We start from the raw sequence: 16,578 nt of genomic DNA, 5'->3' as shown, positions 1-16,578 counted from the left end.
AGAAAATTTAAAACAAACAACAAATCCCATGAAAAATTCAAGCCAACAATTCATTAGTCCGTCTCTCAATGCTGTCAGAGTTTCCTACCCCCGTCTGTGGCACTCAGCCCTAAACCCGCTGGTTCCTCCTCAAGACATAAGTCATTGAAAACAGGCCGCAAATACATAGTTTTACTTTATAAAAAGGCTCATTAATTTCCTCAAACATCTGGGCACTGTGTTTTTTAGTAAATGTAACTCAAACAGGAGTAAACAGTGCAGTTTGTTGGGAACTAACTTGTGTATACAGCAGCAGGTAGTATACCTTGGATTGATTCAAAACAAACTACAAGTGACCATGCTCATGGTTAAGAAGGAACATCCAGTTCAACGTAATGGCTTATTGATGTGTTTTTAGTAGTTTTGGACAATAATGTAGCTTTATGGCACAGATTGTTGACAGTTGCCAATTGTACTTTAACAATTCATCACACTGACTAAATAATAATATAAATCATCAGGTTTTTCCTCCGGTTTTGACTAAAAATTTATCAGACATTAGGTTTTTTTTTTTCTTTTAAGTTGTGGTGGTGAATGATTTTACAGCAGATGCAGATTGTTCTTCAGGTTTCAGTAACCGGACAACCCCTGGATGTACAGTACAGTACAGTAAAACAATCCATCTATCTACAGTAACAGTCAATCAATACTCTTAACCTGATAACTCATGATTCACAATTCAGTCGCAATAGTAATTTGTTACTACTTCCTAATTGGCGAGGCAGTTTGTCTCGTGTGACGTGGGAAAGGTTTTTTCCAGATTCTGTGGATAGACAGAGCCCGCAGTGCCGGAGGCCAAGCTCACAAAGCGTCACATAAACAAGCTCTAATCCAGCGGCCCCTGTTTGAATTGCCCTTCCTGCAGTTAGTCTGAAACAACTCGCCCAGTGCTCTCCCTGACACAGATGAAGCGCTTAACTCCCCCTGTCTGCTATCCCAGCAGGCCAAGGGTGAATTAATGAGCTCCCTGTCCAGTCTAGAGTGATCCATTACTTCCTGTAATTATAAATAATAATCTTGATTATTATGCTGGTTAGCCGGCGAGAGGCATAGATGGATGTGCCTGGGATATGATTCATCATATTTCTCTCCCAGCCACGCGTAGACGAGCAGTCGCCACAGACGGCGGCAGGTTTCCATCGCCAGCATGCTGGCTGACAGATATTAGAGAGGATCAGGCTGGACTGGGCTCTGCTGTATGATACTGATTATCAGCAGGGCCTGCCGAGCACCATCATATGTCCCAAGACCAACTGCAGAGGTTCATTTCAAAACATATTACCATTTGAGAAAACAATTATGCATGCATACTCTCTTAAAATGGGTATTACTTACTAATAAAGTTGTGAGTCATTTTACAACCAGTGCTTACACAATAGATTTACAAATGAAGAATTGAGAGATGCTATCTCATGAGAATCTCATGAAATACATCCAGCTTGTTTATTGATTTGGAAACTGGAAAAACTCATCCACAGTTGTAATTTTCCATAAAAATATGGTTGAAATGGTTTCAAAAATCCAATTCTGTTGCAGTTCTGCCATTTCCCCAAACTACAGTTTATTATCACTGAGTTCAGTATGTCGAAAAGAAAGTAGATTAAGTTTGGTTAGATGAACGATCGCTGTATGTATCTATACTGCAAATCAAAGCAGGAGAACACCACGCTGAGGTTAAAGAGACTCAGATTTGAGTTTTACCTGCAGTCCTTGGCCATCCACTGTGACTGAATTGGCTCTCTGCATCTTCCCTCGGCCCGACTGGCTGGACCGAGAGTCTTTCCTCAGCGTTGACTGCCTTTCCTGGGGTCAAAGGTCAAACGGCAAGGTTGTTAAAGAACCCATATTTTAGTTTCTTTCCAAAAAGGTGATGTCCCACTATTAGGGAAATGTGACATCTATTTTTGAGAGATATGACAAGTTATGAGACATATTTAAAACATGTTATGGTACTTTCATAACATTCTTATTGCTTTTACTTTATTTGGATCCTTTGGAGAACTCAAACTGCAGATAACTGGATATAACAGTTGTCTTAACCTGTTTATGTCATTGTTTTGTATTTTTCTCTGACCGCTTTTAGGTCAACAAAATAATAAATAAATACATTTTTAAAAAGAATTAAAAAGAACTTTACTCCTAGCAGCATGAGGACGGCTTTGAAATCCGTAAATCAGTGACGCTTCATTTTACTGGGCTGTAATTTCCTAGTAATTTTCCAGAAAGTTACCTTGAAAGAATTATTGAATCTGGTACTAATTATAGGAAAAATGAAGACACTGTTCTGAGACAACTGTTTTAATTATAGTTGAGTTTATGGTTTAGTTCATAAGCAGATGTTAATTTCCTCTGTTTAAACAAAACATGCAGAAAATATACTGTAATTGAAATAAATAAAATATAGAAAAATCCAAATAAATGAACAAAAAAAAGTTTAGACTTTCCTCTTGGTGTCTTGGGGGGATGTTGGGGCAACTGGCTTAATGTTTTTATGCTGCCATGCCTCATCTGCCATGACAAAGAGATTCTCAGTGTCTCAGTGAGATGTTTCTTAATTTATAAGATACAAGGCTTTTACAATAGACGTTACAATGATGACACGAAGAAGTTTTCGAGATAATGAACAATTTCAGGTGTATTTTTCCCTGGAATAAACTTGTACGATTTTGAAGATAAACACCTGAAAAAAATCAAGCTTTTGCCATTTCAGAGCTCAGTAGGGGAACACAGGCTGATGATTGCATCCTCAAATAACACTGTGCCAAACAAGGTCAGACTCACTCTGCCACGGGACCGCTGACCATTGAGGAGTGAGGACTTACCAGGACAATGGGGCAGATTGAGTTGGGGGGCAGGATATGATCCTTCAGGGGTCCACAGTCACACTCAGGTTTCACATGGGAGGCACACTTGTTATGGAGCTGGAGGAGGTGGCACCCATCATTAACAGCCAACTTGTGTCAATAACAGAACATGTTTAACTGTACATTTTCAGGTGTATGCTCAGGATTTATTTGCATTACATGTGTCATTGCCTCCGTTTTATTTTCTATTAACTTGCAACCACAAACAAGTGTTTTCTGGGTGTAAATTGGTGGAATGACTTGTGAGTTATCAGAGGTGCAAAAACGAAACCCTAAACAACAAGAAGCAGTGGGAATATAATGAGGAGGTGGCTGCCTCTCCTCGGGTGGCGGCTTACCGTGATTTGACACCACACACAGTGGAGCCCAGTCAGGCCCTGGTAACACTTAATGGTTTTGTGACACTTGTCACACTTGGTGGGGCAGTTCCCTTCCACCCAGAAATGATGCATTACCTGTGGAGAGAGCGAGAGACAGCATACAGGGAGTGAAAGAAGTGAGAAAAGAAACATGGTGCAGAAAAACAAGATACATACAAGGACACAAGTGACACAACAATTAAAGAAAGCAAGGGAGAGAAAACAAGCAAGAGAGAAAGAAGGAGAAAAAAAGACACAGAAGAGAACAAGAAAGAAAGATAGAATGAGGCCAAACAAATGATGCTGTCTGTGTTTGTGTCTTTAAACCAGGCTTATCCTTGTAATTAGCAATGCTTTGTAGCAGACTGAGTTGTTTAAATTCCATTAGAGGAAGAGAAACCCTCGTCCTAAGCTCCATGGAGCATCGCTGATCCAAGCGTGCTCACTAGTAAACACTCCAATTGGACGCACCTCTGTGTTTTTCTTGGATTTGACATAGGTTTTGATGCAAGACGGCGGAGCACGAGCCACGCAGCGCTCGTGGACTGTGTACTTGCAGACTGGGAAAGGAAAAAAAAAAGAATCATTTTAAGACCAGGAAAACAGCAAACACAGAGGAGAGAAAACAGACTTTTCATACAGTTATAAGTGTTATACACAAGGGTTTGAGTAACGTGTTTGTGAGAGCTGTACTGAAGGTGTTAGTTGCCAATATTTTGTGAAAAACAGAGCAAGCTGGAAAGCTTCTGTAGAGAGTGTAGAGTTGGGCACTTTGTGGGAAAAAGGAAAATTGACAGTGAGGTTGAAATACATGCAGGTTTTATTGTTTCAAAATAAGAAGAAACATAGAATAAAGGATGTTTAGCCAGTTGTAGAGTGGCTCTCTTTTCCTCAGTTGATATTTTGTTGTGATCCTTCCGTTATCAGAATTGTTTCCCATTCACAATTGTGTCTAGTTGAAAAAGCCTCTGAAACAAACTTTCATGGGACACTAAAACTCATGACTAAATGCCAGGCTGATTATATATTTGTTTAGGGCCAGGTGGAAAATAAGACTCCATTGTTTTATGTAAATTTGATCACAAAATAACATCCATCATTCCGTCACTGCAACGCATGACCAGACAATACTTCCCCAGTATATTGTATTGTATCTGTACAAATCAATGCATCTGTAAAAACCCTTAATGGTGAGTGAATTACTCACATGAGCAACAGAGTCCCTGCTTCCCCAGTCCAATTAGCATGTTGAGACACAGGTTACAGTAGGCTGGCTTGTTGAAGTGCTTCAGTCTCCACACATGTTGCCCGTCATCTTTAACATTCTGCAGCAAGAGAAATAGACCAAATGATTAATTGACTGGTTGATTGACTGAATGAGAAATTGATTGAGTGCTTTGTTAATTTATTTCATATTGTGGTGGGAGAATCATCAGCTAATCGTGATTGATTTATTTGTCTATAAATTGATTGTTTTTTTTAAAACTTTTATTCTACTTTTGTCACTTCCAGACATGTGGTCCAAATACAGTAAAGACAGTAAAGGTGCAGCTGTATTTCCTTTGCAGTAATATTCATTCATAAAAAAAAAAAAAGATTTCTGGTAGGGATTTCTACTGAAGCTGGTCAAATGCTTCCATCTAGTGGACAACTTATGAACTGCAGAGAAAACTGATGCTCTCATTAGTTTGGGGGTGCAAAGCAGCAGTATGGATGGACACACGTTTATGAATGGTTGGGGAGGGTGTGATCTGTTATGAGATCAGTTATGAAATGTAACTGTTTTAATAATGATGAGGAATATTTGTGGAATAGAGAATAATCACTGGCTTTAGTCTTTTTCAGATAATCAAGTACAGCACGTCCCAGATTCACATTTTGAAATTTTAGTAATTTAGCTGACACTGTGAATCACAGTCATTTACAATGAGTCAGAGCCATTAGATAATAGATGTAAAACTACTCCTGTGACCAGAGTGATTAGCATAATCATCTCGCAGAAGAGAAATGGAATGAATTGAAAGAAGGTAAAAAGAGCTGAGGAGAGACTGAGACTGATACAAAATTTACACTCTCAGGATGCGAGGCGAGATTTCTTCATTTTGGGGGTGCTACTGAACCAAAAACAGCTTAGAACCACCAAAATACCTGTTCTGAAATAGCAATATGTGTCAAGTTCAAGTTATTAATAGTTGTTTTATTTACAGGAAAAAAAGGAACATTAAACTAAACCAGGTTGACTGAACATCCTTCTCACTGTCGGCACAACACTTTACCCTTAGTTTCACTCACTATTAGCACCTGCAGCTGTTGGCCTTAGAGTCCACAGGGGAAGCTTGAGGTTAAAGGACCAGTGTGTAGGATTTAGTGACATCTAGAGGCAAGGTTGCTGATTGCATCTAACTAATCCGCCCCTTTCAAGTGTGTAGAAGAATCTATGGTGGCTGCGAAACTCGAGAAAATGCGAAAAACACAAAAAACAAGTAAGTCCATCTCTAGAGCCAGTGTTTGCTTTGTCCATTCTGGGCTACTGTAGAAACATGGCAGTGCAACATGGTGGACTCCGTTGAAGAGGACCCGCTCCCTATGTAGATATAAAGGGCTCATTCTAAGGTAACAACAAAACGATTCTTATTTTCAGATGATTATGCACTAATGAAACAAACTTATGAATATTATATTTCTGCCAAGTCTGTTCAGCTAGACGCCACTAAATTCTACACACTGGACCTTTAAGTGCCTTCCTCAAAGGCATACTGTGCAGTACAACAGCTGTTAAGGAAGGAGAGAAATTCACACATTTCTCCCCTGTGATGTTTGTCCAAGTGGTTCAGGTAATTTAACTTTTTGACCTGAAGTTAGTTACTAAGCATTAGACAAATTTTAAGCCTCAATGCCGGTCTGTCAGTCCACCACTTTGGACCAGACTAAAATCAACATCTATTGGATGGATTGTCATGTAGTTTAGTACAAACATTCATGATGCCCAGAAGATGAATCCCACTGATTTTGGTGATCCTTGACTTTTCCCCTAGCGCCACCATGAGCTTGACATTTGTATTTTTGAGTTAAAAAGTGACTTTAGCTTTGTTAATGGTAATTTTGATAATGTTATGTTATTGTTAAATGGCTACAACATAAGGAAGTTGATGTACAAATTTTGATATACTAGTTGATATGAGTATGTACATCTACTCCTGTTTGACTATATATGTATTAGTTTAATGCCTTTGTCACTCTGATGAAGACACATTGGTGTAAAACTAGCTGTAAATCAATCAGTGTCCACCAGGCTACAAAACGCTTTATTTCCTGGTTCCAACAAGAGCATTGACTCGAATCACTAGCATATTCAAGTGGTCTCTGTGCTCTCACTGTCTCCAGGCCGAGCAGAACCAGCAGTGGGATGGTGGTCATTCCTCCCTGGATCCACTCCTCCAGTGATACTGTGCCATCGTGGTCATAGTCAATCTCCCGCATCATTTCCTGGAGGATCTATGAATTAAAACAAAGGTCAGAAGAGAAGACATTTACAGCTCTTAACATCAATAGTGGTTTGCAGATTGAAGCAATTTTGGCTTCACATGGAGTTGAGAAAAACAATTTGTAGGAGGTCACACTTTTATGAGACCTGAAAATTGTGTTTTTAATTTGAGAAAACAATTTGACCACCAGGTCCATTTAGTAGCTGTTCTGAACCTTTCAACTTGTGTATTTTTTAATCCACATATGATTATAATCTTTGTGAATAAAAGTCATCTTTTTTTAATGTTAAAATTTTAACCTTCATTCATTCCTGTTTGCAAATGTTCCACTTATATTTCCATTTGAATTGTTGGGTGAAAACATATCTCAGTATTTCTCAACATTTCTAAAGTAGAGGGAAAGCATCTGGTAACAATTGTCACACATCACAGAATATTATTTTAATTTAATTTATCACAGGTTTCTGTTAACTGGGTGAAATTTCTTTCTTACTGGTTTCAGTTCAGTAACGTCCCATTCCAGGTACTCTGCCACATGCATCATCTGGGAGATAATGTGCTCCAGCTCCTGCAGTGAGACCACAGACAGTCATTACAGGCACAAAAATACTGTATTTACCTTTCGGTATATTGCAGCCTTACAAGCTGATGTCGCTAAATGTCTTTGGCGTGAATAGACTGATAAACAGCGTGTAATAGCAGGTTGGGAATGTCATTCTTCCGCACAGAAGAGTTGGAGAGAGAAAACAAAGGCAGCGTGGGAGGCGCTGCAAGGCTGATGGTTTAATTACAATGGTTGCTTTTTTGGGGGGCAGAGGGGTGTGACATTATTATCAAGTGGCGGACTGAATCACTATGATGCACTTTGGACTTCTTTACAGCAATATGTTGAGTATCAGTAATGGAGTATGAGTGTTTCATCTCAAAACGAGACTCCACACATTTCTAAAAAATGACTAGTTGTTTTTTTATTTACTCTAAAATCTACAATACAATTTAGGTCACACTGAATTGGCACAGCTCCCTTTTTTCTATGCTCTCTCTCCTCTCTTTATTACTCTTTCTATCGCTGCTGCTCTCCCTCCCCCAGCCAATAATGGAATACTAATAATGGGTTCCATTACACAGCCTCTCCACCCACCCCACCCTTGGCCTATCTCTATTAACCCTCCAAATCAAACCCTTTCTATACATACCGTATACACATAAACACCAGTGCTCTTTCATTCATAAATATACTGTACCCCAAATTATTTCCTCATTCTTGTTTTCTCTGTTGTTATCTTTCCCTTTCATTCATCCATTCATATACAGTATTTGTACCATGTTTTGAGGTATCCCTGTACATAATGGGGGCCTACTGACTACATGTTTATATTTTTTACCCATAAAGTACTTTATAAGATATGATAAGGATGGGTAGATAGATAGATAGATAGATAGATAGATAGACAGACAGATAGACAGATAGACACCTCGATATATAGATAGGTATGTAGGTCATATAAACATTTTACCTATTCATAAATCTGTAACAAGTATTTTAATTGTCAGTGTAGAGCAAATTTAAAACATTTAGTATATATTGGATACTCAATATTATTGGGCAGCTCTATAGTATAATTTATATAATATATTATCTATAGTTGTCTGTGTTTTGTTAATTGATTAATTGATGTTTTATGCAAAAAAGTGTAAATGTAATAAAGTAAAAAATAGTAGTTTAGCAGAAGTAATATAAAATGGAAACACTCATGTAAACAAACACACACACACAAGAATACCCTCTCTGAAAACTCTTTGTAACTGTCTTGGTGATGATTCTTCTGACTTAAATGTTGACTTAAAAAAAACCCCAAAAAACTCTTGAGTACACTCATCAAAGTATAAAAAGACACATTAGTTAACTGAAATCTTTTGCGCATGAAAACGCTGACATATTTGGGTATGGGATCAGTTATGCTTTTGAACAATGAGAATTCAGGTAAACAAATATAGTTTAGGAGGACAAATATTTACCGAGCTGTCCAAAGACCCGTTTCCATCTGTGTCATAGAGGCGAAACATAACTGTGGAGACAAAAACAAAATGTCAAGCCACAGTATTAACAGTCTGTACTCTACATCCTTCTCAATGTTTGAAGTGAACATTAAAAGTTACACTACACAGCAGTTATTGGCAACAGAAACCTCTGCACTCACTGTTCAGTAAATCAGCTTTTTTCTCTGTATGAATGTCACTGTGTACTTCACTGCATGCAAAAACCACATATTAGCACTTGTAAGCATCTGAATGCTGCAACTTTAAGTGTCCCCCAATTACTACTCAGCAGTGTCACCATGGAAACAGACAGCTCCCACATCATCGGCATCATGATTGGCTCTTGTGCTTCCATCATGGCCAATACGTAAACACCCACAAGTCTGAATGTAACAGAATCGTGACAACAACAACAACAACATGACCTGGTTGCAGATCACTTCCATACTAATGGCTATAGATAGAAGTGCTCTAAACCACCGCTGCCTCTCTTCCACCCCCGCTCCGGCCTCCATGTGTAGTGCGGTTGAGGTGCAGCAGTGGGAGGGTGCTGACATCATAAGGAGTTGACGTCAGATAGTGGTCCGTCATGCCACTAACGAGGCGTTAATTGTCAGTTTCCTGAGAGGGTGTGACCTTTTTCGGGCAAAGGGAGAGGGAAGTGATGCTGGTGTCCGGTGTTGGGTGTTGGGTGTTGGGTGGAGGTTGAAAGTGTCACAAGGAGGTGATTGTGGTGACCCAAAGAAGCCCCCAAAAGGCAATAAAGTGCAAAAGTTGATGGGATTTGTTGTTACTTTTGCCTGCAGTACAAATGGATTGGACAGAGAAACATCTCATGGACTGTTCCCAGGAAAGGAAAATCTCTTAAATCATTTTTATGAATTAGAATGAGACAAAGTTCCACAGTACAGTAGTTCCAGCCAAAACCAGTAGTTTCCAGATAAGTTCTGGTCAATTTATTGTTTTTTCGTGTGAAATGATGGCTTTTTATAGTAATAATAATATACTTACTTGAAATTGAAGCTCTGAACAAATTGTGACCTTTTTTATGCTGGCAGCCCAATGCTAATAAACATATTACTGTATTACAATAGTGAAAACATATTTTCCCAATAGTGTGAAAATTAGTCAGCAGAGTTTGGACTTAATTTATGGTTGATTTCTTTGTTGGGCTTAGATAAAGCTGTAGATAAGCATCAAAAACAAATGTGTGTACAAGTGAAACTCAGTTGTAAATATAGATAATATTTAATGCCTTGGTAGTTAAATATCAACACTAGCTTATGAAGATTGATTTTTTACTGTGAACTACAGATTTTGACTGGATATCAATATGAATTGTAAGTCTTTCTCTAAGTTATTGACTTGTTCTGTTTTAACTGTTGCCACCATCCTTTTTGGATTTTCCTCTCTTGACTTCTATAGAGTATATACTGTATCCTCAGTTTATTTTTCCTCCATATTTTATGGCTTATTTGACCTAATGACTTACTTGTTTTGTTTTGGGGTGTTTTGAAACATTTCTAATTATTGTTATTACAGTAAAACATTTTTGTGAATGTGACAAGACATATTTGTTGAAAACAAAAGGTATTTTAAGGTCAGTCTTTTTCACACTGACACATCATCCTCTCAAAGCTATTTTCCTGTGAGATTTCTCTTTCTGCAATGAGGCAATATGTTGGACTGTGACAAAAATAAACTGGATCTTAACAAGACAACACTGACTTTAAAAAAAACATCTGCCAGTGGGATTAGATTATATTGCTTGTGTCCAAGTTTTCGGTTTGAAGATATTTTTCTTGGTGCAGCAGTCTGTCATTATCTGTCTCTTTTTATTCTGCTTTGTTTCAAGATACTGACACTGATTTCAAGAACCTAAAACAAGGGAAACTGCACTTGAAGCAGGAGGAATTATTTTACCACGATTGGCAGTTTTTCTTGTTTTAAGATGAATAACCTTGCAAGGTGCATCTGAGACTAACTCACTTTTTAACAAAGATGTTTTTGTCATCCAGACATTTGTACTAATTTGCTACAAGCAAACAAGCTGCATTTAAATCTAAGCAATTCTCAAACAAACCAGCAGAGGGACCCGTCTACTACAGAAATAACCGTGAATCACAGAGGAAGAGAGACGAGGATGTTCAATAAGATATCGTACGTAGTTAAATCCATGATGTGCTCACATACAGGCAGCATCAGTTGAATTATTTAGTCATCCCTGTGCTTAATGAGTGCTACTCTACTCAATAATTCAGCAGATGGATGAGAATTACAGCAACACAGAAAAAAAAGTCTGTCCAATTAAGCAATGTAACCTTGTGAATAAATGATGTGATAAATGCAATTAAGAGATTTGGGTAGCAGTGTCAATAAGGCATCAAAAATCTGTTCAGAAAGATCATCTCTAAGGAAGTGAGATAACAAAGAAAAAGAGCAGAAATTGTTTAATGTGTTGGATTTCCTTTGATAATAAATTAAAAATAAAGGTTCCAACCAGAGGGCACCTTTGAGACCAGAATATTTGAAAAAATAAAGTATAATAATTAATAATTTAATAATAAGAGACTATTTCAATTATTGTTTCAACAGAAAGAATAACAAAACAAGAAAGATAATGTTTGATAGAATCTGCTTCTTGATCACCAAAAGAAAAGATGTTGAAAAAAAGAGTTATTATAAATATACTGTTTGTTCACGTTGTCATGTCAACCTCGCAGACAAGAAACAGACACAAAAAGAACCTCATTGGTTGAATTAAACCTCAAGTGGCAGAGCCAAAGGGGCACAAATGAATAACTATGATCAAAAGAGCCAAACAATTATGAAATAGCAATTATTTATATTTTCGTCATTCATTTGTGTCCTTTGTACCTGGAGAAGAGCACCAAACTTTCCGTCATGTCATAAAGAAGGAATTTTAACGGGATCAGATGACAGTATTGTGAGTCATTTGAGAGATATAATTCACAGTTACAGTTCTTTGGGACCCGCACTTGGACAAAATAGATGTTTGTGTATTTTCACACTGGTTATTTCATCCGTTTGTGACCATGACCAGACTATAGTTGCAAATAGGGGAAAAGGGGACCAAAAGCTAGTTTAAACTGACACAGGCCAGAGTGTAACATGAGGAGGTCATTTTGAATTTCAGCATTATGTCACCAAAACATGCATGCACACAAAAATGCACTTAGATAAAGCTCAATAACAGTTGACAGAAAATACTTCTGATTGTCTGATTGTACAACAAGACACCTCAAAGAAAGATCTGGTCAACAGTTACGGTAAACCATGATTCAATGTCAGTGAACAAGGTTTGTTAAACTGTGGGTAACCACAGCAATGATGCTTGATGATTTGTTACCAGATAGTAATGCTTACTGAAACTGACCTCACCATGAGTTAATCTAACCAGAAACAAACTTTAAAAAAAGAATGATGAGTTGAACACAGCCTACCTTGTTGAGGTGGCAATGACATAACACAATAAAACACTCTGAGGTGTTCTGATATTAAAAATAACAGACAGCTAACAACCTGCATCTATTATTTTTGCATATTATGACTAGGGCTGCAACAATCACATCTTCATTTTTCATCAAACTGTCTATGAATCGTGAAAAAAAATGTGAGAAATACCCATCATGATTTCATCCAAAAATAATTTAATTATTATCATATGAACATTTCTTGATGAAGGTCTGAGGACCAAAACGTCGTTAATAAAGTGAGAACAAGTGATTGACAGTGTGCAGGACTTTTTGTCCTTTCACAGATATGATTACCATCACATAAAACATAGGAAAAAGCAGCAAATATTCACATTTGAGAAGCCAGAGGTTGCAAATGTTCTGCATTTTGATTTATTTAGTCAAACAGACTGTTTCTATTATTATTTAAAACTGAAAAGATCAGCTACTTAGTTTGGTTTGATAATGCATTTTACCAAAAAGCAGCAGAGCAAGGATAACCTTTCTCCTCACTTTCCTTTGCCTTTTTCACTGGGCTTCAGTCTGACCTTATTTAGCCACCCACTGACTCCATCTGTGACATTTCCTCTGCTTCCAAAGCAGATATATGGGTACATGGGTCCTGATGACGCAGTTGGCTGGTTATATATTTTGTTGTTTTATTCATGTAAACTAGGTTGCCAGTGTTTCTTGCTTCTGATGCTAGTACTAGGACCTATCCACCCTCTGCACATTACTGTACCTCAGAAATTTGTTGCAGATCAACAAAGGAACCAAGCATGTGACATGTGATACTCACACTCAAGCTTGTCCTCAGGACGTCCGCCCTCGAGCAGCGAGAGGTAACACACAATGTCCTTAAGCTGCACAGTATCCAGAGGTCTGGGCAGTGCAGGCATCTTCAGAGGGGTCGAGTTGCCTTTGATCAGCTTCAGCCCTGTTGGAAGATGAGATGAAAGGTCAAAACATCCTCCACAATGCCTCTAATGTTAGGCCAGCAACCTGCTGGGTTAGGATGCCTGACATTAGTCATACAGTCGGATTGATCAATGGTGGGTGGTGTCCAGTTCACCAAAAAGTGAGAAAACAAATGCTCCAGTTTTAGTCTTATCAAAGGTTTGCTTTGTTTTCAGAGCAGGGATGTATTCTTGCATGGTTTTGAGTGGATTCATTGCCTATAAACAAATGTTTTCAACCTTATCTCAATGTGTTTAATGGTAAGATAAATATCAATACATGATGTAAGGTCATTAACATTCTCACTATCGATTCCCCATTCAGGTTAGCTAATAAAACCAACTAACATATATGGCTAGTCGTCAGTTGTCAAGTTTATCAAGTTTATAGACCAATAACATAAATGGGTTTTTCAGTGGCCACTATGGTACCTACAGCATTGTGTTTACACATAGACGATGTAAGACAAACACAAGGTAGCTTTTACTCTAGTACATGTTTGCATGCTAATATATTAGCCTACATTAGCATGGTAAAATATTAGCTTAGCAGGCGTAACTGGCATGTTTAGGCTGTGGTCATGTTGATCCAAAATTCATGTTGATAGTGCTCAAGCCAACATTTGAGTGATGACTGAAAACTAGGAATCTCAGATTTTTCTAAACGATATATCTAACTTGAACTTAGCTCTTAATTATACCGAAATGCCTGAAAACCAACAAGCATGGACAGCAAAAGTTAGTCATTCAAGGTAATTAAACCCAAATTTAATGCATATAGAGCTACATATAGTTGTTACACAGTATTTCTAACCCTCCCTCATCCAGATTTGCCTTTGCATTATACAACCATCTTGAGTTGTCCTACATGACCTGACTGTTTTACGATCCATCCCATATACACAGCATTAGTACTGCGCTCCAGGCCATGATGCACAGTGGACTGCAGATGAATGCAAGGTATTGTGGGAATGGTTGAAACAAACAGGACAATGACAATAAGAAGAGAAGTGTTATTTTCTCAGTCAATATTGGGTGCATTTCAAATACTTTTGCTTCTGTAAAGGTAGATTAAGAGAGATTACTGCTGAAGTGAGATGAGCCTGAAGGAGAAGCTTGAGATTTAGTGGTCAATCTACTTTCCGAGCTTTGGACAGCGTCAGAAAGACTGAGATCACAGAAACAAGTGGCTAAAGTAAGTTTCCCTTGCCGGATGGCTGGGTTCACCCTTAGAAATTGGGTCAGGAGCTACAGACATCTGAGTAGCTCTAAGTAGAAAAACTGCTATTTCGCATTGAAAGGAACCAGTTGAAGTGGCTTGTGCATCTGATTCAAGTGACTCCTGAAAGCCTCCCTGTTGTTTCTGACTGGGTGGAGACCCTGCAGCAGACCCAGAACATGCAGGAAGACCTACAAGTCCCACCCAGCCTGGGAATGCCTCGGGATCCAGCTGGAGGATGAGGCTAGGGAGAAGGAGGAGACCTTGGCTACCTTGCCGTGACTCAACCCAGACCCGGGTAAACGATTGAAAATGGATGTATATTTGGATAGAAGATCATGATTGGCCTTGCATCCATAACAAAGAAGTGAAAGTTTTGAAACTCAGTGCACATTAATGAATATATGCGATTATTCTTCTTTTGTTATTACAGTACTCTCACCAAAGAGCTATGGTAATTAATTTAGAAAGTAATTGTAAATTATAAACAAGTTAGTGCTCTGTTTGCTTATTAAAGTCCTTGTATGGTGCAATAAACCCTCTAATGATATGAGAATGCATGCTCCTGTATGCACATAGGACTTGTTGGCTCCCATATCCCACTTTGATAAATAGCCAGGGTGGTGGGAGGGTTTATAGCCAACAAAACTAGATCAATGAGGTCCAATCAACACACTTGCATAGCCTGCACTGATCCAGTTCCACACATGCTCCATCATTTAAATGGGGCAAAGAAATATTCATTAAATATTGAATTCACACAAGTGGAACCACTACTAAAATCCATCAATAAAGGTGATGTCCTTAGTTTACCCACATTTTTATTTACACTATGGGCTTCACATCTTTCAGCCTGTAATGACATTGTTTTGTTAGATTTACACTGACTGTGCAAAATGTTTGGGTTATTTACTCTTTATGAAATACACAAAATGTACTGTATTCAATAATTTTACTACCAAGAAGAAGATGTGAGAAAAAAGAGAAGCTGACAATACAGTTAAAGCTTTGAGACAATCCAGATGTGGATTTTTGCAAAAATAATAGATAAATAAACAAACGAAACAAAAAGAGCTGCAAATATCAGGGTGTCTGTAGTATTTTGTATCATATCATTGTAACATAGATACTAGAAATGAATATCAAACTAATGATATTTCAGGATGTTTTTGCCTTTCCAGTTGCCTTAATGATGATGACTCACTTTAGATTATAGTTTATTCACTATTCACTACACTGCTGGTCAAGCACTATTATAAGAAAAGGGTAATAACTCGGAAATATTGTTCAGGGTTTGAAATGTTGCCAGTGTAGGAATTCCCAGCTGAATTTATAGATTTACAGATGTAGCAACCTCACTTTTTTTTTTACTGAGAATATGATTCAGTACTGCTCAGTCCCCACAGGGAATGTTTTCAATTTCCAGACTCTGAGAGTTTACCAGCAATGGTGACACATTTTTTGTTGTTGTTTTGTAATACACTCTGTTGATCCTGCTGTTCAATGACAGAACAATCTCTCTTTAATGCAGGATAAACACACAAAAAAGCATGAAGGCAACTATATTACTTCTACCACTGAATCTGTGCTTTTTCTGGACATCACATCTATTCATAACTGCAGCTTGTTTACACACTACATGCTCAGTCGTTTCTCATTAAACATCCAGCAGTTGTCAGCCTAACCTAGCCAGTTGTAATTATTAGTACTGTGTAGTTCTGTCAATGAAAATCTCACATGGCTCTAGTGACTGTTGCTTAGATAATGATTTCTACACAAGCATTCATTCATGCACCATCCACTGTCAAACAGCTGAGTGTACACATTTGCTTTAGTTTAACATCTTTTTGAAGGTATTTGAGGTTCTCTCCCTTTCAAGATTATTTTTCTTGTAGCTGTGAGATATGATAATTTGGTTTTGGGGCCTTGGTCATGTCCTATTTTTGAAGTAATCTGAAATTCATGTCAGCATATTTGTAATATGAGGACTTAATTGTATGTACTTTCATCAGAAGGTGACATTGGAAAGAGTTTAACACACAATTAAGTGTGGTTAATTTGAAAATGTTACATTACAGGTTGGGTAAAACGTCAAATCAGCCTTATTATTCACATGAGCTGTTAAGCAGTCAGAAGGAAG

The 16,578-nt window shown here is 37.9% G+C and overlaps 1 protein-coding gene across 3 annotated transcripts in view; it reads right to left on the bottom strand.

Annotated features, from left to right (window-relative positions):
- dgkb (diacylglycerol kinase, beta) overlaps nucleotides 1-16,578 on the bottom strand; it is a 79,747-nt gene that overhangs the window by 50,687 nt on the left and 12,482 nt on the right. Inside the window, exons 1-10 of one of the 3 annotated variants that reach the window (XM_042425247.1) lie at nucleotides 14,093-14,139; nucleotides 13,063-13,200; nucleotides 8,767-8,816; nucleotides 7,241-7,315; nucleotides 6,638-6,757; nucleotides 4,470-4,587; nucleotides 3,734-3,822; nucleotides 3,242-3,358; nucleotides 2,862-2,960; nucleotides 1,741-1,842 (exon numbers count right to left, since the gene is read on the bottom strand). In XM_042425247.1, the coding sequence (XP_042281181.1) occupies nucleotides 1,741-1,842; nucleotides 2,862-2,960; nucleotides 3,242-3,358; nucleotides 3,734-3,822; nucleotides 4,470-4,587; nucleotides 6,638-6,757; nucleotides 7,241-7,315; nucleotides 8,767-8,816; nucleotides 13,063-13,200; nucleotides 14,093-14,117 (933 nt within the window). In that variant the 5' untranslated portion in view covers nucleotides 14,118-14,139. Of the gene's footprint in view, nucleotides 1-1,740; nucleotides 1,843-2,861; nucleotides 2,961-3,241; nucleotides 3,359-3,733; nucleotides 3,823-4,469; nucleotides 4,588-6,637; nucleotides 6,758-7,240; nucleotides 7,316-8,766; nucleotides 8,817-13,062; nucleotides 13,201-13,707; nucleotides 13,847-14,092; nucleotides 14,140-16,578 lie in introns of those variants that run through there. The other 2 variants (XM_042425248.1, XM_042425249.1) reach the window with 2 other exon arrangements.

This window comes from Thunnus maccoyii, chromosome 10 (genome assembly GCF_910596095.1).
Source record: "Thunnus maccoyii chromosome 10, fThuMac1.1, whole genome shotgun sequence".
In the NCBI taxonomy this organism is placed as follows: domain Eukaryota; kingdom Metazoa; phylum Chordata; class Actinopteri; order Scombriformes; family Scombridae; genus Thunnus; species Thunnus maccoyii.
The sequence above is the reverse complement of the archived record's forward strand: the minus strand, read 5'-3'. Positions and strand labels throughout refer to the sequence as shown.